This window comes from Dama dama, chromosome 22 (assembly GCF_033118175.1).
Source record: "Dama dama isolate Ldn47 chromosome 22, ASM3311817v1, whole genome shotgun sequence".
NCBI classification, from domain to species: domain Eukaryota; kingdom Metazoa; phylum Chordata; class Mammalia; order Artiodactyla; family Cervidae; genus Dama; species Dama dama.
The window spans coordinates 19,502,435-19,519,559 of record NC_083702.1 but is presented as its reverse complement, the minus strand read 5'-3'; the positions used below and the strand labels follow the sequence as shown (position 1 = coordinate 19,519,559).

The window sequence follows — 17,125 nt, the reverse complement described above, 5'->3', positions numbered from 1 at the left end:
ACTTGCAAAACAATTTTGAATGTTATGGAATTCTCCCAGGGGACATTTGGCAGTGGCTCAAGACATTCTGGGCAGTCAGAACTGGGGGATATGCTACCAGCAGCTAGGGAATAGAGATGAGGACTCTGCTAAACCATCTTGAAATACACCATCCGGTTCACACAACAAAGAATCCAGCCCCAAATGTCAATAGTGCCAAGATTGATATATCCTGTTTTAATGTATCAAAGGACTAAAGAAATACCCTGTCAAGTCATATGCATTCACTTGACCTTTTTATTATCCATCTGTTTCTCCCCAAACTACTTCTTTTAAAAAAAAAAAATCACTCATCTACAGGTGGGCATTGTGTGATTAGAAATTTCTTGACAACTCTAACAATCAGTCAGTGATGCAGGAGACAAACATCTGAGAATAAGAAGGGCAGTGTCACTTATCAAGCTGATTGTTCCCTTCTGAGGAAAAGGTGATTTCCTTTTCAGTGGATTGCAACATCAGGAACTGAAGAGTTTTGTTTATTTTAAAACATAATTCACTGCCTATACATTGCTAGTCTTGGGCAATCCTCTGATTTGTAGTGTTGGCTTAAACATTTCAGAGAGGAGGACTAGAAGTTCAAGATATTCTCAGGAACTCTGACATACATTTTAAACTTTTGTCCCTTTAAATGGACTATCATTAATTATGCAGCTGGGAAAATCAAGACAATATTTTCTTGTTGTTTAGAGAAAACTTGTAATATGTAAATCATATGAAGCCAAAACAGCCTTTCAAGGCATGGCATCAGATTCAACCCAATGGCTCTAGGAAACGAAACCAATATCGCCCCATGTCTGATCAAATTCACCAAGCTGGAAAAGCAGAGTAGCCAGATCTTCACCTGTCTTTCTCTTGCTGTTGGCTATCTTCTTTACCTTTGTATGGGGCTGGCCAAAGTTTGTTTGTTCTGAAAAATGTTATGGAAAAACCCAAACAAACATTTTGACCAACCCAAAACTACTTTCCTGTATAATTTTAGCAATATCCAGGATATTATGGACTTCCCTGGTGGCTCAGTGGTAAAGAACCCACCTGCTAATGCAGGAGATACGAGTTCAATCCCTGGGTCAGGAAGGTTCACCTGGAGAAGGAAACGGCAATCCATTCCAGTATTCTTTATTCTTGTCTGGAAAATCCCATGGACAGGGGAGCTGGCGGGCTACAGCCCATGGAGTCACAAAGAGTTGGACACTCCTTAGCAACTAAACAACAACAACATCCAGAATATTCAACATCATTTGTATGATGTTGATTCCCAAATTGATATCCACATCTCCAGCATTTGTCAGAGTACCAGATTTATTATTTCAGCCCTCTACTGTGTATCACCCCTCTGGAGTACTAATGTCACCTCTTAATTAATATATATCAAACTTAAATTATCACTTCATCTGTATATTTATTTTGTTTTCCCTGTCTTGCAGGGAATTACAATAGTATTTACTCCTAGTGTCCATCTCACCCTCTCCCTCTTCTTTATCCCCAAATCAAAATTGCCTCAAATTCTAACAACAAGAGTAAAGAAACATGTATCTAATATATTGAGACACATTGCCATTGTTCAGGGTATTACTTCTTTAACCTAGGGTAATCTGTGAGCAGACTCACTGTGGTAATTATTAAGATATTTAAGAGGATATATTTATATGTGACGTTAGCCACATTATTTCATATAATTTTACATCAGACTTCCTGCCACTTTCTAATATCACAGCAATAAAGTGATGATATGTTTAAAAGAAATATATTGTTTCATTATGGCCTGAGTTATATTTTCAAACAGACTTTCTCCCAGTCTATTTTGCTAGAGGCCAGTCTAAATTTCTTTGTAGCTCTTTCTTTCTGCCTTTGACAATAAATATCAAGCATAGTATTGATAACATATATGATTCTCTTTCCACTATTTTACTCTCATTCCTGTATGTTTTTCATGGAGTACGGAGTCGTTATGTCCACCACTCTTCAAACTAACATTCAGACTCCTTAGTGCAAGAAAACAACTTTTCACAAGTCAATCACAATGTTTTCAATAGGCTTGTTGAATGTCATTTCATACACTATCTTTTCTTCAACAAAACAGAACTTACTATTATTTTTAAAATACACACAATGTTTGATTATAATTTCATAGTTTTTTCACCAGAGTATTACTTCAGTTTCTATGCTAGCTAGAAAATTCATAATCATGTTAGTAGTCCCAATTCAAAACTTCCTAATCAAATTCTTTTCAACTTACTATTTGTCATTTTAATGTGATTCCACTGAGCATTGCTCATAGTTTCAATATAGGATAGTCTTTGTATCACACGGCATTGCAATTTATGTTTAAATATTGTGCTAAGTGGATAGTGATCTATTCTAGGAAAGGAAATAGTCTTATTCATCTGTTTATCATCAAGGCCAGGTTCAATACTAAGTCTCACCCCACCTGTAACCAATCAGCACACATTTCCTTGGCACCCTATAGTTCCTTCTCTTCTGTAGCATTTACCATGGTTGTAATGAAATAATTAATTGTACAGTTAGTTCTTTAACCTCCACCTTTCCTAATAGAATAACTACAATTTGCATTCACCTCATAATTCCCACCATCTGCCATATTTCTAGCAAATAGTAGATACTCAGTAAGCACATACAGAATAAACAAGAGCCTGGAGATAGTTTCATAGCAGTGAACAACAATGACCTAAATAACACTGAGTCTGTCACATGATGATGACATAATATCCATCATATATCCCTTTATTCAGCAGAAACATAAAGAGAATTTAGAGCATAGTACATTAACCCATGTCCTTTCATATTTTTATACATAAACATTGCTTGATCTCACTTAATTTGATTATTAAAAGAAATTCTTCCCAATCACTTACTCTCTGGGTGACCCTATGAAAATATGTGGGGTTTTTTTGATACTGTATTTTTCTTATCTGTAAAATAAGAATAAATAATGAACCTGAAACTGTATTTTTGAGAATTAAATGAGATACTATCAATATCAGTGCCTAGCACTCTGTTAACTATTAAGGATTTATAATATCCCCCCTCTTCAACAGATCCTCACTTCCTTCATTCTCACTTCCTTTCTCCCTGCCCTCTCCCATCCTCCCTCCTTCTTTTCTCTTTTCCTTTCTTCCCTTCTCTACTAGAAGTAAACTCCTTTAAAGAGCTGTGTCTTACTCATCCTGTTATCTCTAGAACCTCACTATTGCCTTGCTGATACATAGCAACTATGCAATAGATGTTGGATTCATATCTAAATTTTCTGGGATAAGGGCCCATTAACCATGTAAATCAGATAAATTTATTTGGGGATATGTTAATCAGATAAAGTCATGTTTGTGGAAAGAGATATCATTTTAAAAAGTCTAGTTTCCAAGGTGATTTAAAAGAACTGTGCAAAACATATGTTTGTTATCAATAACTAGCCTTGATTAAAGTTAAAATGAATAGAGTCATTTATTCAGCATAAAATTTTCACATTTGGAAAAACACAAATATTTTAGAGAAGTTTCATGATTTTAGATTCACCAGCCTTGGGAATAAAGAATTAGTTGCTTTGACTTATAAACAGTCTGCCTTGTGGTTCTGTTTAACTTGAACACTGATGAGTTGAGCTTCACTTGTTTTGGAAACTAGTGATTTGTGAGTAGGAGAAACAGAGTGCAGAGAGTGGTTCTAATAATAAGCCCAAGGGGCTATCAGAGGAAAGGGTATTGGTCAAACACAGAGACTAACAGTTTGAGAGTCCAGTGGAAAGAAATTAAATATTAAAACTGGCAGGACCGAATAAAAGTTGAAGATTAGCCCTGTAGCAGAGATTTTAAAAGAGTTGGTGTCTTAAGCATGGATAGACAAAAGGCAGACTGAAAAGAAAAGTCTTAAATTGAAATGTGGAGTCGAGAAATGCTGCAATTCTACTGAGAGAACATGATCTGAGTTTTCAAGCACACGGTGCTGTGCTGAAATTGGAAATGTCAGCTGAGGACCCTGTTATGACCTTCCCTGGCCTCAGAGCCCCATTCCACCTCCTCATGGATTATAGTTGGTTTTGTTGTTCTTGCCTTTGAGTTTGCTCTTGCAGTATTGTAGATCTATTTCTAAAAGACTGAAATCAATTTCAATCTTTCATTACCCAATGTATCATTCTTCAAGCCAGATGCATTAACTCCATCAACACTTGACATGGAAAGGATGTTAACAACAACAACCAAAAAAAGAAGACAAATAGGAGAATTAACACACTGAGGGTAAGAGGTCACCAGTTTCTCTGGTATGACTCATGTTCCTTGTAGAAATATTTTGCAATAATGATGGTAAAGCTTTTTTTTTTTTTTTTTTGGGTCAAGAAGTGACTAGTATGTGTGTACGCCTGTGCATGCATGCCAAGTCACTTCAGTCATGCATGTCTGACTCTTTGCGACTCTATGGACTGTAACCCACCAGATTCCTCTATCCATGGGATTCTCCAGGCTGGAATACTGGAGTGGGTTGCCTTGCCCTCCTCCAGGAGATCTTCACCACCCATGTATCAAACATACCTCTCTTATATCTCCTATATTGACAGGCAGGCTCTTTACCACTAGCATCACCTGGGAAGCCCGGTATGTGTGTATACACTCACACATATTAGTCACGTTTTCTTGCATTGTTTTCCTATTTAGGGTAGGAAAGGATATTGACCATTATAAAAACCTAAGCAAATTATAGTAGGAACTCCTCTGATGGTCCAGTGGCTAAGACTCCATGCTTCCAATGCAAGTGGGGTGGGTTCCATCTCTGGTGGGAGTGCTAAGTTCCCTCATGCCACGATGTGGCAAAAAAAAAAAAAAGTCAGCAACAACAGAAAATTATAGTAAATGTTGCACACATATCAACATTTTAAATGTTGTATTCCGTATCATGAAATTATAGAAAAATGAGTTTCAATTATCTGTAAAATGAGCCTATGTTGAGATATTTATTTGCATTGGATTTTGGCAATATCAGATAATGTTTCTTCTCTCAGAAGCCTGGAATATTTACCTTTGGGGATTTGAAACGATTAATAGCTGTTTGGACAGGTATTTTCTTCCAAGTGCTGATTCCTGTGGGTTAATGCTTTTGATACTGCGGTGAGCCCTGGGAGTGAGGAACTAAATTAATAGAATCCTAAGTGTCACACAAGTGCTTTCTTTGTTTTCCTCTTTCTTCCTGTCCAACTCATACTGCTGATTGCAAAAACAGATCAGCATCTGGTGAATTTAAGAAGGAAGTTGTAGGTAAAGTGACACCCCCACTCCCCGGAAAAGTAATGGGAGAGGAGATCTAAATGTGATTGGAGAGTCCCATTATATTTGCTCCAAAAAGCAATTGATCCTTCATGTGTGACTATATAAAAGCAACAGTATACAGAGAGATGCAGAGTAGAAGGAAGAAAAGAAAGGAAAGAGTTGAGACAGCTGACTTCTAATAAAGACAGAGAGAAAGAGGAGACTATCTTGAAGTCTTAATTGTTCAGGCACTGGGGTAAAATGGTGCCCATCATTTTTATGAGTACCTTTTTGCTTCAATTTACTGTTTCTGAGACTTTGAACCCGTAAGGAATATTATATTGCTATTCTTATGAAAGTACTGGAAAAGTGATCTTATGAAATATGCTGTGTTAAAATTCAATTGTATTTTACCATTTCAGTTTCTGAGACAGTGTGCTGATTTACCCTGTAAATCTTAAACAGGAGTATGAAGGGAAATGACTTAATTTTTTTTCTTGATAGCTTTCTGCATACTCAAGTTTATTGTAATATCATGAAAAGTGTGTGTGTTTCAGAAATATGTCAATAAGCTAAAATTGCTTTATGCATGTTCTGCATTTCTCTTACCCTTGTTTAGAGTGTTGATTACTTTGTTTGCATAGGCAATATATCCTATGGGTCCCCTCTGTGGTGCAAAGTCATTCTACAGAACAAGCTTGTCTCCACCTTTTAAACCTGAATGAATCTGTGTCCTTGAGTGTTGTCTTAGAATATGATGGATCCAATAGCACTATTTTTGACCAGACTGTGGAAGAGGATAACTTCTATGCTTGTGCAAATTTTGAGGTGAGGTGCAAAATTTGACTTTTCAGAACTTCAGATGGGAAGATAGAATTACTACTAAAAAATGAGTTTTATGTCTGTTTCTCCATTGTTGTCCTGTGAATAAATTCTTCAGTACCATTTTTCTAGATTCCATATATATGTGTTAGAAAGGACATGGGGATGGGGGGAGAGGATGAGATGTATGGAAAGAATAACATGGAAACTTACATTACCATATGTAAAATAGATAGCCAACGGAAATTTGCTGTCTGGCTCAGGAAACTCAAACAGGGGTCTGTATCAACCTAGAGGGGTGGGATGGAGAGGGAGATGGGAGGGAGATACATGTATACCTATACATGTATACATGTATACCTCAACATTATTCATGTTAAGGTTTGACTGAAAACAGCAAGATTATGTAAAGCAATTATCCTTCAATAAAAAATAAATCTTAAAAAAATTAGTTTTAGAGAAATAACAAAACTTGATTGGATAACTTGTGGAATCTGAGAAGGAAAACTGGAGAATTTTGAAAGGCAAATAAAAAGACAAGTTATATATACAATAAAACTTGTGAAGTACTGAGCTTTTCTCTTGCAGGGAATGGTAATAAGACAATATAACTGTTTTCTGATGGGTTTCCCAGGTGGTTCAGCAGTAAAGAATCTGCCTGCCAATATAGGAAACATGGGCTCGATCCCTGGGTCAGGAAGATCCCTTGGAGAAGGAAACGGTAACCCACTCCAGTAATTTTGTCTGGGAAATCCCACGGACAAAGGAGCCTGGTGGGCTACAGTCCATAGGGTTGCAAAAGAGTCAGACACAACTTTAAACAACTGCTTTTAGATAGAGAACTGTTTAAAAATGAGGATAGGGAATTAGGTTAAGGGATGAGAGATTGGAACTCGGGAACATAGAAAACAATAAATAAGAAAACATAGGAATAACTTTACTGGAAACTGTCCTCAGGCTAAATAAAGAAATTGGAACAAGTGATCAATAAATCTCCCATTAAGACATAATGGATTCACAAGGCTCTCTCAGCCTCAGAAGCAAATTAAGGCATTCTTTACCATCTAAATATCTAAGAATGATTTTCCCATTTTCTGCTCTTTATGTTAAATAGGTTTCCCACAAGTCTTCTGAACAGATGGCTTTTGTGACTCTGTTGGTTAAGGGAGATACTCTTAAAATCTTTGAGAGGAGATCTGTAGCACTGTCTTCAGAAGAGACAGTGACCTTTGTGCAGACAGATAAACCCATCTATAAATCTGGAGAGAATGGTAAGTCAATATTTATGTTTCCTTCTTATTGTTGATTTCAGAAACTCTTTCTTCTAATTTTAAGCAATCCAAACACATTATTAAATTTAAATCCAAGTTCTAATTTGGTCTTAACTCTTCAGATCAAGAATTTCTAGAATTTTGACCAGTTGTCTAGGTCAGTTATGAAACAGTACCCTTCAGTTTCAATTATTGAGTGTTTTGTTTCTTACAGTTTTGTGTCTATCTCACTGTTTACAAATTCTCATGACAGGCTTGCATAATACAATGGCTGCAAGCTAGGGTTGTGTTACTTCATAGTTTAGCAGCTGGAAAAACTAACTAAATCTCTATTTTGACTCAATTATTTTCATCCATAGAATGGAAATAGTAAAAGTATCTCATTTTTACTGCGAGAATAAGATAGTCAATGTAAAACAGTCTCTCTGTGTGTGTGCGTGCTAAGTTGCTTCAGTCAGGTCCCACTTTGTGTGACACTCTGGACTATAGCCCACCAGGCTCCTCTGTCCGTGGGATTCTCCAGGCAAGAATACTGGAGTGGGCTCCATGCCCTCCTCTGGGGAATCTTCCAGACCCAGAGATCAAACTTCCATCTCTTATGCCTCCTGCACTGGCAGGTGGATTCTTTACCACTAGTGCCACCTGGGAAGCCCAAAATAGTCCCTGGCACAGAGTAAGTAATTTTTAAATGGCATTTATTATCATCATCATTATTATTCATACCAGAAAAAGGAATCATAAATCTGATAACTTAGGCAGAGCCCTTCTTCATTATTGTTGTAAGTAGAAGAAAGCAGAAAGAACACCAAACTAAGATTCAGAAGGATATGATTTTTGTCTTGGCTCTGAGAATAAATTATCAACTTCTGCCAAGTCAGTTCTGGTCTTTGAGATCTTTAGTTTCCTCATTTATAAAATTAGAAGCTGGATAAGAGCATACACACACTTTGTTCTATGAGCCTAGCAGGCTACAGTCCATGGGGTTGCAAAGAGTTGGATATGACTGAACATCTGAGAATAAAGATGACTTACTAAAAAAAAAAGTAAAAGAACTAAAACAGAATTTATCTTATAGTGAGTTTTTTTGTTTTGCTACATTATATTTTCTCTTCTGGATGTATTAAAATACTATGATGACAGTTATAGGTGCAAGAATAGCTAACATGGCTTTTCTGGAATTCTGCTAAAATCAATATTTGCCAACATTAATATATTTTTCCATAAAAATTATGTATAACTCATGTGCGTGTGTCTGTATGTGTGTGCATGTGGGCAGTTGTGTCTGACACTTTGCAACCCCATAGACTGTAGCCCACCAGGCTGCTCTGTCCATGGGATTTCCCAGGCAAGAATACTGGAGTGGGTTGCCATTTCCCCTCCAGGGGCTCTTCCTGATCCAACCCAAGTCTCTAGTGTCTCCTGCATTGGTTGGAAGCTTTTTGACCACTAGTACCACATAGGAAGTCCACGTGTAACTCAGCATACATATTTCACATTTTTCCTTCTATGATTAAATCTGCCACCAAGTTTTGAGACTTCCCTATGGGCTGTTATGGTAAAAGTTTCTAGTGGTTGCAGCAGCTTGTGCCAGCCTCGGTAACACAGGTCATGATCAACAGAGGAATCATAAATGTGCAATAAAAAATCTTTCCAAAAGGAACCCAAATCTCAAAGGGTTAAATCAGAGCTAGAGGAGAAGGAAGTGCAGTGTTCTATGAAAGCAAGGCAATTAATTTCACTGTCTATTTATAAGCAATCATATCTAGGAGAGAAAATAACAAGAATAATAATTCTTATCAATAGCTATGAGAAAATTAATGATTAATAAATAATAAGAAAATATTATTGTCCCCTCTTCCTCTATTAGTTAAACTTCGCATCGTGACACTGGATACTAAGTTCCTTCCTATCAATGATGTGGTGAGTCCAGTCATTTCAAACACACAATGAAATCTAAACAAATTACTCCATTGCTCTATAAGGTATCATTGGGAAATTTCCCATAATTATGGAGATATCTATAATTTCAAAGATAAACCTCAGTAATAAACAAAAAACTTTCCAATACAGTGAATTGATTTTTACTTCTCTAGGTCTTTTCATCCTATTAGAAAAAGTGACTTACATAGAACTTGCTTTTCACTTCCCAGAGGAATGTTTGAGTCTGTTTCAAATTCAGAGTTTTCCTGGCATCTTTGGCTCTAGAAACTTTGCCATCTGGAACAGGGGGGACTAAGTCAACATTTAAGTCAGATAATCTTTATAATGCAATATCTGGCCCCAAAATGAACTATTTTAATATTAACTTGCATTTTTCTTTCTTTTCTTTCTTCTTTCAGTATCCCTTGATCACACTTCAGGTAAGAGATCTTTTTCAAATCCATCATTTTAAATGTTTAGATAAATAGCGATATGTGTATAGTTTTCATTACACACAGTGAGAAATTAAGATAACTGAAATATGGGGGAAGAGAAATTTGTACATGCACACACAGTGTAAGGCATCATGTGAAGAACCAAAGAAAGGGCTGCCACTTTTAGTGTCTGCTGTGGGCCAAATGGGGCAATGGTGGATCTTCATGGAAAAATATAAGATTAGGCTCTTTATAGGGACTTCCCTGGTGGCTAAGGGGTAAAGAATCCGCCTGCAAGGCAGGAGACTAAAAAGACACCAGTTCGATCCCTGGGTTGGGAAGATCTCCTGGAGAAAGGCATTGCAACCCACTTCAGTATTCTTGCCTGGGGAATCCCATGGACAGAGAAGCCTGGAGGACTACAGTCTATAGGGTCACAAAGAGTCAGACGCAAATGAACATACAACACACACAGGCTCTTTCTAAGGGAGATTTATGTTTCAAATTTTTTATTTTGGCTGCTGGCTCTTCTCAGTTTTAATTTAGCCACATTTAGTTTTCAGTTCAGTTCAGTCGCTCAGTCGTGTCCAACTCTTTGCGACCCATGAACCTCAGCACGCCAGGCCTACCTGTCCATCACCAACTCCCAGAATCCACCAAAACCCATGTCCTTCAATTTGGTGATGCCATCCAACCATCTCATCCACTGTCATCCCCTTCTCCTCCTGCCCTCAATCTTTCCCAGCATCAGGGTCTTTTCAAATGAGTCAGCTCTACACATCAGGTAGACAAAGTATTAGAGTTTCAGCTTCAGCATCAGTTCTTCCAATGAACACCCAGGACTGATCTCCTTTAGGATGGACTGGTTGGATCTCCTTGCAGTCCAAGGGACTCTCAAGAGTCTTCTCCAACACCACAGTTCAAAAGCATCAATTCTTCGGCACTCAGCTTTCTTCACAGTCCAACTCTCACATCAATACATGACCACTGGAAAAACCATAGCCTTGACTAGATGGACCTTTGTTGGCAAAGTAATGTCTCTGCTTTTTAATATGCTACCTAGGTTGGTCATAACTTTCCTTCCAAGGGGTAAACATCTCTTAATTTCATGGCTGCAGTCACCATCTGCAGTGATTTTGGAGCCCAGAAAAATAAAGTCTGACACTGTTTCCACTGTTTCCCCATCTATTTGCCATGAAGTGATGGGACCAGATGCCATGATGTTTGTTTTCTGAATGTTGAGCTTTAAGCCAACTTTTTCACTCTCCTCTTTCACTTTCACCAGACGCTGTTTAGTTCATCTTCACTTTCTGCCATAAGGGTGGTGTCATCTGCATATCTGAGGCTATTGATATTTCTCCCAACAATCTTGATTCCAGCTTGTGCTTCATCAAGCCCAGCGTTTCTCATGATCTGCATATAAGTTAAATAAGCAGGGTGACAATACACAGCCTTGACATACTCCTTTTCCTATTTGGAACCAGTCTGTTGTTCCATGTCCAGTTCTAACTGTTTCTTCCTGACCTGTATACAGATTTCTCAAGATGCAGGTCAGGTGGTCTGGTATTCCTGTCTCTTGAAGAATTTTCCAACTTTATTGTGATCCACAGAGTCAAAGGCTTTGGCATAGTCAATAAAGCAGAAATAAATGTTTTTCTGGAACTCTCTTGTTTTTTCAATGATCCAGTGGATGTTGGCAATTTGATCTCTGGTTCTTCTGCCTTTTCTAAAATCAGCTTGAACATCTGGAAGTTCACGGTTCATACACTGATGAAACCTGGCTTGGAGAATTTTGAGCATTACTTTACTAGCGTGTGAGATGAGTGCAATTGTGCAGTAGTTTGAACACTCTTTGGCATTGCCTTTCTTTGGGATTGGAATGAAAACTGACCTTTTCCAGTCCTGTGGCCACTGCTGAGTTTTCCAAATTTGTTGGCATACTGAGTGCAGCAGTTTCACAGTGTCATCTTTCAGGATTTGAAATAGCTCAACTGGAATTCCATCACCTCCACTAGCTTTGTTCATAGTGATGCTTCCTAGGGCCCACTTGACTTCACATTCCAAGATGTCTGGTTCTAGGTGAGTGATCACACCATCATGATTATCTGGGTCGTGAAGATCTTTTTTGTACAGTTCTTCTGAATATTCTTGCCACCTCTTCTTAATATCTTCTGCTTCTGTTACATCCCTATCATTCTTTTCCTTATTGAGCCCATCTTTGCATGAAATGTTCCCTTGGTATCTCTAATTTTCTTGAGGAGATCTCTAGTCTTTCCCATTCTATTGTTTTCCTCTATTTCTTTGCACTGATCACTGAGAAAGGCTTTCTTATCTCTCCTGGCTATTCTTTGGAACTCTGCATTTAAATGAGTATATCTTTCCTTTTCTCCTTTGCTTTTCGCTTCTCTTCTTTTCACAGCTATTTGTAAGGCCTCCTCAGACAGTCATTTTGTTTTAAGAAAATAAAAATCATAAACACCTAAAAATGTAGGAGTACACAGAAGGTGATATTATAAAATGGACTCCACTTTCATAAAAGTTTGCAGCTCCTTCTACCAGTTCAAATCTCTAATGTAGTGTAATGTGGCTTTCAAATTTAATTGAAATTGCATGCCTATCAGTAAGTAGCTTGTATCAATCAACTCCATGTATGTATCAATCAACACCAACAGTATGTATTTTAATCCCTACATATAATAGGTCCCATGACTAATTAGTTCTAAAGGTTAATACATTGAGATCTAGTTCATCATTAATGATCATGTATATAAATATAGTCTATAATTTAAATGATTTTGACTTTGTTATATGGGTGACAACTTGTCCTTCTAGTGGGATAAATAAATATAAGGTTGGCCATTTTCATGTTTTCTGCATTACTAGTAACCTGTAAATAATATTATCTCCACATTTAAACATTTCATGCAGATAATATTGTGTTCCATGGAAAGCAACAGAAAACTTAAGTAACATCACTCTAGATGAGTAAAAGATTTATTGTTTTCAGAAATTACTACACCCGAGTGTAGTAGGTTCAAGGTTAGGGCAGTAATAGCACAATGTTACTAAGGCTTCTTCTATTTACTCTTTTTCTTTTTCTTTCTTTTTTTTCTTAAAAATTTAAAAGTATGATAACACATTTACAGGAGACTTGGAAAATACAGAACAAAGTTACATATAGCTTCACTATATGCTGCAATTATTTTTTAAGAAGATAAATTAAGATTTTTAGTTGGAGTATCAATATCAAACTCTCAAAATTAATAAAATGAATATACAGAAAAGTAGAAGGTTATAGGAGACCTGAAAAGAACCATGAACCAATTCAACATAGTTAAGATTTATGCAGTTTTGACACAACAATAGGATACACACTCTGTTCAAGTTCTCATAGACTATAAACTAGGAGACACTGAAACATATCCAAGGATGTAGAACAAGGTGCAAAAATTTCATGATCTAAAGGAACTGAAATCATACAGAGTCTGTTTCCTTATCACTGTGGAATGATGTTAGAAATCAACATCAAAAGATATTTGAAAATAACCCATATATTTTCGAGTGTAATGTGACACTTACCAAGAGAGATCTTTGACTTAGCCATTGAAAGCCTCAATAAAGTTGGAAGACTGATAAAACACAGAAGGTATTTGCAGAGAAGAAAGCATTTAAATGAGAAATTAATATCAAAAATACTTTTAAAATCCTATGTATTTGAAAATTAAATGTCCACTTTTAAATGATGGGTGTATCTAAGAAGCCATAGCAAGGAAGATTAGAAAATATTTATAATAGAATAAAAATGAAAGAGAATTTCCCACAATTTGTTGCATGCAGCTGAAGCTGCTGAATAGACTTCTATTTAACCTCTATGTCATCCTCAATATCTTGTTTTAATTTCAGTGGCATCCAGTTTGATTCTTCTCTACCCAGTGACTTCTATTTATGTGTCATCAGCCAACACTCAATCACATGAGTAGTCCTTACTGAATAGAAGTCTACAAAATTAATTTAACTTTCTAGATTTTACAATGGAGGAAAGCAAAACAAACAAAAAAAAGAGCAGTGAGTAATGTTTCTGTGCCTTTGTAGAGATCTTTTTATCCAAATTTCTTTAATTATGGCTGGATAACATCAATACATTTATTGAAGCAGGCTCACATAAGCTGCTGAAAGCAAATGATGGAGGAAGCATGGCTTGAAGGATGCTTTCTTATTGTGGGACTTCCATTTAACAGTGTATAATTGTTCTCACAATTTGAGATACAAGTGCAATAAAATGATAGAACTTTCTTTACTTCCCTGAACTACATGTGTTCAGTCACTTGGTCATGTCTGACCCTTTATATCCCCATAGACTGTAGCTCACCAGGCTCTTCCATCAGTGTAATATTCCAGGCAAGAATACTGGAGCAAGTTGCCAATTCCTATTCCAGGGGATCTTCCTGCCCCAGGGATCAAACCCATGTCTTCTGCATCTCCTGTATTGGCAGACAGATTCTTTACTACTAGCATCACCTTGCTGTGTTGTGCTTAGTCACTCAGTCATGTCTGACTCTTTGTGACCTCATGGATTTCAGCCCGGCAGGCTCCTCTGTCCAGGGATTCTCCAGGCAAGAATGCTGGAGTGGGTTGCCATGCCCTCCTCCAGGGGATCTTCCCAACCCAAGGATCAAACTCAGGTCTCCCACACTGCAGGCAGATTCTTTACCCTCTGAGCCACCAGGGAAGCCCCAACTACATAAAGGATCACAAATTAAAAAGAAAAGGATAATACTCTCATACATCCTCTGCTTTTATTTCTTCTTTATTTTCTAGGATCCTCAAGACAATAGGATTTTTCAATGGCAAAACGTGACCTCTTCTCAAAATATTACCGAACTCTCATTCCAATTGATTTTAGAACCAGTGTTTGGAGATTACTCTATTGTAGTGAAAGAAAAATCAGGAAAGACGTTGACACACCAATTTACTGTTAATAGAAATGGTAATCGATTGCTAATTATGATTGTTGTTTTATATAATTGAGGTGTCCAAAGAACTGTTAAACAAAATAACTTCTATGTTAGAATTAGACAAATTACAGAAGTTTGATTTGGTTTTCTGTCATTTTCCTTTCTTGGCCTTCTATGTTTTGCTGTCTCTGCTTTCTTGCTCATCATTCATTGCCTGTATCCTTATTCTGATCCCTTCGTTTTCTCCTGAGGAAATATCCCACTTTTTTTAGAATCCAGATAACCGTCTAGAAAGGATCTAAAGGACTACAGCAAACAAAATGTGAAGCTCCAAGAATAGGGCAGAGAAAGGAAAGGGGAGTGATTAATTAATGAAACACCATCACGCACTGATGGAATTTGGAGAAGTTGAACCGTGATCTATACAGAAACATACATAGAAAAATGTCATGTGTGGAAACACATTTACATGGTTGTAATCATTTTTGCTCAGCAGTGTGTGAGAGCTGAAGTAACATTATATTTCTCTTTGTTTCCAGTGTTGCCCAAGTTTGAAGTTAAAGTCAGTGCACCACAAACAATAACTATTTCAGATGATGAATTCCAAGTCAGCGCATGTGCTAAGTAAGTATTCAAGAGATTTAACTCCACCTGTCAATACAAGGCTTAGAGGAAACAAAAAATGAGGTCAACCATGTAAACTTATGTATCTGCTTATATTAAAATTATTAAAGAAGTAATGGATTGTCACTGTAGAATATTTGAAAAACATTGAAAAATGTGCAAAATTACCTAAAATTAATCACATTAACTACCATTAACACTTTATTTTTCTCTGGTCTTTTATGAGTACTTTCAACAATTATACTTTTTTACCCACTCCAGTTAAGAAAACCTGTCTCTATATAATGCCAGTCTTTTCATGTATTCCAATTCCTCACTGCATAAACATATCTCAATGTGGCTATATCAAATTTATCTAACCACTCTTTTATTATATGACACACAGCATGCTTGATTTTGTTTTCCCAGTGACAAAGTTATAGTAATGTCTTTGTATATAAAATGTAGCATTTTAATTAAAAATTATTTACTTAAGAAAAATTTCCAGAATTGGATTTACTACAACAAAAGTGTAACATTACTATGACAAGTGTGTAACATTCTTTTAGACTTTTGACTGCCATGTTGATCACTAAGTATGTTGTGCCCAAGGATGGTTCCAACAGCTTGTCTAAAGCACCTGCCTCATTGAATCTTCACCATCAGTGGATGTTTTCACTAAAAAAAGAAAAAGAAAAGAAAGAAATATTGAAAATGTCATAGTGGAGAAAAAGGCATTTTATCAATTTAATTTTAACTAATTTGAATCCACTTGATGTAAAAAAGGAATTCCTATGTGATTTCAGAAATTTTTATTTTCTTTTGACGGGATCATTTCTAATGTCTTTTATCTTTTTTAAAGCTGCAATGCCTTTCCTCAAATTTCTAATTATAGTAAAAAAAAAAAAGAGCTAATATTTATTGAATGCCAATGAATGAGCTAAGCATTACATTTGTTAACTTTCTCATCATGTCACTGTGAGAAAGGAGCTATTATCAACTCAATTTTATAAAGAAAGATAATGAGACAGAGAATTGAAATAACTTATCAACATTAATGGGATTTTTTGATGGCAAAACTACAATTTAGACCTAGGCTATCTAAGTTCATTTTCTCTCCTAACCAAGACCTCTATTGTACTTTATATAAACAACTGAAAATGTTACTATTTGCCCTATTTGTTAAACATTGTTTATTTAACTAGTGACATGAAAATTACTTGCCTTTGAATATTTTCAGTAGTATATTAAAGATACATTGGTAAAGGGAAGCCTGGTAGAAACATGGGGGTTTTGCTGAGGATACCATGAAGAATCTTAGAAACAGTTTCTAGCCTTTAAAAAAAAAATGTTCCTTGAACTCTAGAAAAACAATCGTAAATATGTTTCTGAGTATCAGTGAAGAATAGCTGATCATGTGCCAAAGTTTTGTAAATGTAATGTATGAGAGATTATAGATTATCTGTATTAAACATAATGGGATAATCAATATAAGGATCCTAAACTGATTTCACTAGAAAAATCCTACAGAAAACTAGACTTGTCAGTGGGATTAACATCTATAATTTATCTGCTGAATGGTATGTTGAAAAACTACAATGCACTTTATCGGGTTAGTCAAAATATTTATCAAGTATCACCTTCCAAAGACTTCCTAAAAGCTAAATGTTGATATGGAATTGGGATTTATTTATTGATTGATAAGGAGTTGGGATTTATTGAAATGTTGATATGGAATTAGGATTTATTAAAACTTCCTTAATGTTATATTATACTCAGATCTGACATTAAACAGTGTGTCAGTATCAGCAATAATCAAATCTTGCAAC

At 36.3% G+C, this 17,125-nt stretch overlaps 1 protein-coding gene across 1 annotated transcript in view; it reads left to right on the top strand.

Annotated features, from left to right (window-relative positions):
* The first annotated feature begins 5,552 nt into the window (after window positions 1-5,552).
* Window positions 5,553-17,125, top strand: part of LOC133043261 (ovostatin homolog 2-like) — a 49,349-nt gene continuing 37,776 nt past the window's right edge. The window contains exons 1-7 of the mRNA XM_061124091.1: window positions 5,553-5,617; window positions 5,936-6,119; window positions 7,228-7,384; window positions 9,252-9,304; window positions 9,724-9,744; window positions 14,557-14,725; window positions 15,233-15,317. Of these exons, the coding sequence (XP_060980074.1) occupies window positions 5,553-5,617; window positions 5,936-6,119; window positions 7,228-7,384; window positions 9,252-9,304; window positions 9,724-9,744; window positions 14,557-14,725; window positions 15,233-15,317 (734 nt within the window). The remainder of the gene's footprint in view (window positions 5,618-5,935; window positions 6,120-7,227; window positions 7,385-9,251; window positions 9,305-9,723; window positions 9,745-14,556; window positions 14,726-15,232; window positions 15,318-17,125) is intronic.